General features: G+C 67.7%; 1 protein-coding gene across 1 annotated transcript in view; it reads left to right on the plus strand.

Annotated features, from left to right (window-relative positions):
- Positions 1-3,633, plus strand: part of MINK1 (misshapen like kinase 1) — a 63,797-nt gene that overhangs the window by 42,186 nt on the left and 17,978 nt on the right. The window contains 2 exon segments of the mRNA XM_075071324.1: positions 273-447; positions 1,983-2,192. Of these exon segments, the coding sequence (XP_074927425.1) occupies positions 273-447; positions 1,983-2,192 (385 nt within the window).

A 3,633-nucleotide genomic window follows, 5' to 3' on the forward strand; every position in this document is an offset into this window, starting at 1 on the left:
CTGGGAGGGGAGTGGGGGCTGGTGGGTCAGAGCAGGCAGGGCTGAGAGCCAGGACTCCTGGGTTCTCTCCCCGGCTCTGGGAGGGGAGTGGGGGCTGGTGGGTCAGAGCAGGGGGGCTTGGCGCCAGGACTCCTGGGTTCTCTCCCCAGCTCTGGGAGGGGAGTAGGGGCTGGTGGTTAGAGCAGGGGGCGCTGAGAGCCAGGACTCCTGGGTTCTCCCCAGCTCTGGGAGGAGAGTGGGGCAGGTGGATAGAGCAGGGGGGCTGGAGCCAGGCCCCCCGGGTCCCCACGCATGGCCGGTACCACCTGCCCCGCTGGCTCCCTCCCCCCACAGCAGCAGCGACGGGAGCGGGAGCAGCGGAAGCTGCAGGAGAAGGAGCAGCGGCGGCTGGAGGACATGCAGGTGCTGCGGCGGGAGGAGGAGCGGAGGCAGGCTGAACGCGAGCAGGTACTGGCCTTGCTCAGCCCCAGCTCCTGCCATGGGGCTTGGGGGGCGGGGCCAGGGGGCTGCGACCCTGGGGACTCCCTGCCGCCGCCACTGCGTCCTGGGGAGCCTATCGCCCCAGGGACTCAGTGCCTGGCATCCACCTTGCCCCTCCTCCGAGCCAGTTCATGGGGGGGTCTTAGTGCGGGGCCTAGCAGTGCACTGAGTCTCAGGAGCAGTGGGGGGGCTGGGAGCCAGGACGCCTGGGTTCTCTGCCTAGCTCTGGGAGGGCAGTGGGGTCTAGTGGTTAGAGCAGGGGGCTGAGTTCTCTCTCCAGCTCTGGGAAGGGAGTGGGGTTTAGTGGTTAGAGCAGGGGGGGTTGGGAGCCAGGACTCCTGGGTTCTCTTCTATTCCTACTTCTGATCTTGTGACCTTGGAGCCTCTCTCCTCCTCCCTCCCCCCCGCAATCCACACACTGGGCCGCTTGGGCCACAGCTTGGAATCTCCCCTGGCCCCCCGGCTGGCGGGTCTCCCCAGGGGGGCTGGGCTCACTCCCCCTCCTCTCGTCTCCAGGGCCCCAGGCCCCTGCTCTGTGACCTGTCTCTCTCTGTCTGTCTGTCCGTCCCTCTCCAGGAGTATATCAGGCACAAGTTAGAGGAGGAGCAGAGGCAGCTAGAAATCCTCCAGCAGCAGCTACTGCAGGAACAGGCCCTGCTTCTGGTAACCGGGCCCCGCCCCCTGGCCCCGCCCAGGGGTGGGGCATTCTCCGGTGGAGCAGCCTGGGGGCTGCTCTGAGCTGCGCTCAGCCATGGAGAATACCCACAATGCAGTGCACCGCCAAGGCTGGGCCAGGCCACGGGGGGGGGTGTTTGGCCTGGGGCAGGGGGTGGTGCTTGGCCAGGTTGCATGGGTGGGGGCTCTGAGGGGGGCAGGGTCCACCCCCTACCGCCTGTACCCGCTCAGCACATAGCTGCCCCCATCCAGTGGGGGTGGGAAGAGCTGCTGTGGGCCCCCCCAGGGAGGGCAGGGTCTGAGATTCACCCCTCCTAGCCCTGCCTCCTCCCAGGGGCTATCTCCAGGGTGTGCGTGTGTCAGGATGCCTGGGTTCCCCCTCTGTGCGTTTGGGTGTGTCAGGATGCCTGGGTTCCCCCTGCGTGTGAGCACGTGTGTCAGGACGCCTGTGTTCCCCCTGCGTGCATCTGGGTGTGGCACGATCCCCACGTTCCCCCCGTGTATGTCTGGGCATGTCAGGACACCCGAGTTACCCCTGCATACTGGCGTGTCAAGACGTCTGGGTTCCGCCTGCCTGCGTTTGGTTGTGTCACAACGCCCAGGTTCCCCCTCCTTGCATGTGTCAGGACGCCTGGGTTCCCCCTGGGTGCGTCTGGGTGTGCCAGGACACCTGGGTTCCCCCTTCCTGGATGTGTCAGGATGCCTGGGTTCCCCCTGGGTGTGTCTGGGCGTGGCAGGATGCCCGGGTTCCCCCATGTGCTGGCGCGGCAGGACACCGGGGTCCCATGCCCAGCCCTCGGGAGCCCCCTGACCCTGCGCCCCCCCAGGAGTACAAGCGGAAGCAGCTGGAGGAGCAGCGGCAGTCGGAGCGGCTCCAGCGCCAGCTGCAGCAGGAACACGCCTACCTGAAGTCCCTGCAGCAGCAGCAGCAGCTCCAGAAGCAGCAGCAGGGGGCACCGGCGAGCGAGAAGAAACCCCTCTACCACTACAACCGGAGCAGCGCCCACACCGCCGACAAGCCCGCCTGGGCCCGGGAGGTGCGAGGGGCGGGCACAGGGGGCAGGTGTGGGGCGCGGGAGGGGCAGGGGGCAGGCACAGGTGCGGGCTGGGTACTGAGGGTTTCTCCACCTCTGAGGCAAACCAAACCCGCCAGCCAGAGAGGGTAACCACACGTCACCCCAGCGATTCCCTCAGACACCCCACTTTCCCAGAAGCAGGATGACGACAGGATGGCGGGAGTCCAGGCCCGGACCCCTCCGCTCTTACTGTGGAAACCCCAGCAGCAAGATGGAGTCTGGAGTCACACGGGCAAGTCACATGTCCCGGCACGAGGCCTTGGTGTGAACTGTCCCAGGTTGGCGTCCCCCAAGGTCCGTTGTCCGTTAAGTGGCTCTCGACGGGGCGCGTCTGAGAACTGCCCCCCAGTGCCTCACCGCAGGTACCTACAATCGCACACCTTGAGATGCAGGCACAGAGCAACAGTCCTAACATCAGCAACAAAACTGACACACACACAGAGACAGCACAGTCACACCCAGCGCACCACAGCCTCTCCACAGACACCCCAGCACCTGCTGCAGATACACCACAGCGGTTGCAACAGTGATCTAGACGGTCACAGATTATGTCAATAACGTCACATGGGGGCTGGTGGGTTGGAGCAGGGGGGCCTTGAGCCAGGACTCCTGGGTTCTCTCCCCAGCTCTGGGATGGTAGTGGTGGCTGGTGGTTTTTTTTTGGGGGCTGGGAGCCAGGACTCCTGGGTTCTCTCCCCAGCTCTGGGACGGGAGTCGGGGCTGGTGGGTTAGAGCAGGGGGGGCTGGGAGCCAGGACTCCTGGGTTCTCTCCCCGGCTCTGGGAGGGGAGTGGGGGGGGCAGGCGGGCGGATACCGGCGTGCGAGGCCCGGCGGAGGCAGGGTGATGGGAGCACCGGGCCCGGGGGGCGGTGTTAACTGGGGGGGTGGGCGAGGGCGGCAGGGTGACGCAGGTGTGGGTGCGAGCCTGGGAGATGGGCAGGGTTGATGGGGCAGGCCTGGGGGGGCAGGGTTAGGGGGGCTGGACCCAGGGTTGGCAGGGTGACAGTCGGTGTCAGGGTAGCAAGGCCGGGATGAGGGCGGTGTTGGGGGCACCGGGCAGGGGGCAGGGTTACTGGGGGGCTGGCCGGGGGCAGGTGACGTGTCCGGCGGTGCGAGGCCTGGGGGGGCCGGTGGGGGCACTGGGCCGGGGCAGGGTGATGGGGGGTTGGGGCTGGCCGAGGGGCGTGGACAGTGTCGGCGTGCGCGGCCTGAGGGGGGGCAGGAGTGATGGGGCACTGGGCCGGGGGGGCAGGGGTGCAGGTGTCGGGTGCGAAGGGCCGGGGTAGGTGATGGGGGCATGGCCGGCGGAGGCAGGGGACAGAGGTGTCGGGGTTGCGAGCCCAGGGGGTCGGTGATGGGGGCACTGGGCCGGGGGGTGCAGGGTACAGGGTGCTCGGGTGCG

The sequence above is a fragment of the Chelonoidis abingdonii genome, chromosome 11 (genome assembly GCF_003597395.2).
Source record: "Chelonoidis abingdonii isolate Lonesome George chromosome 11, CheloAbing_2.0, whole genome shotgun sequence".
Classification (NCBI taxonomy): Eukaryota; Metazoa; Chordata; order Testudines; family Testudinidae; genus Chelonoidis; species Chelonoidis abingdonii.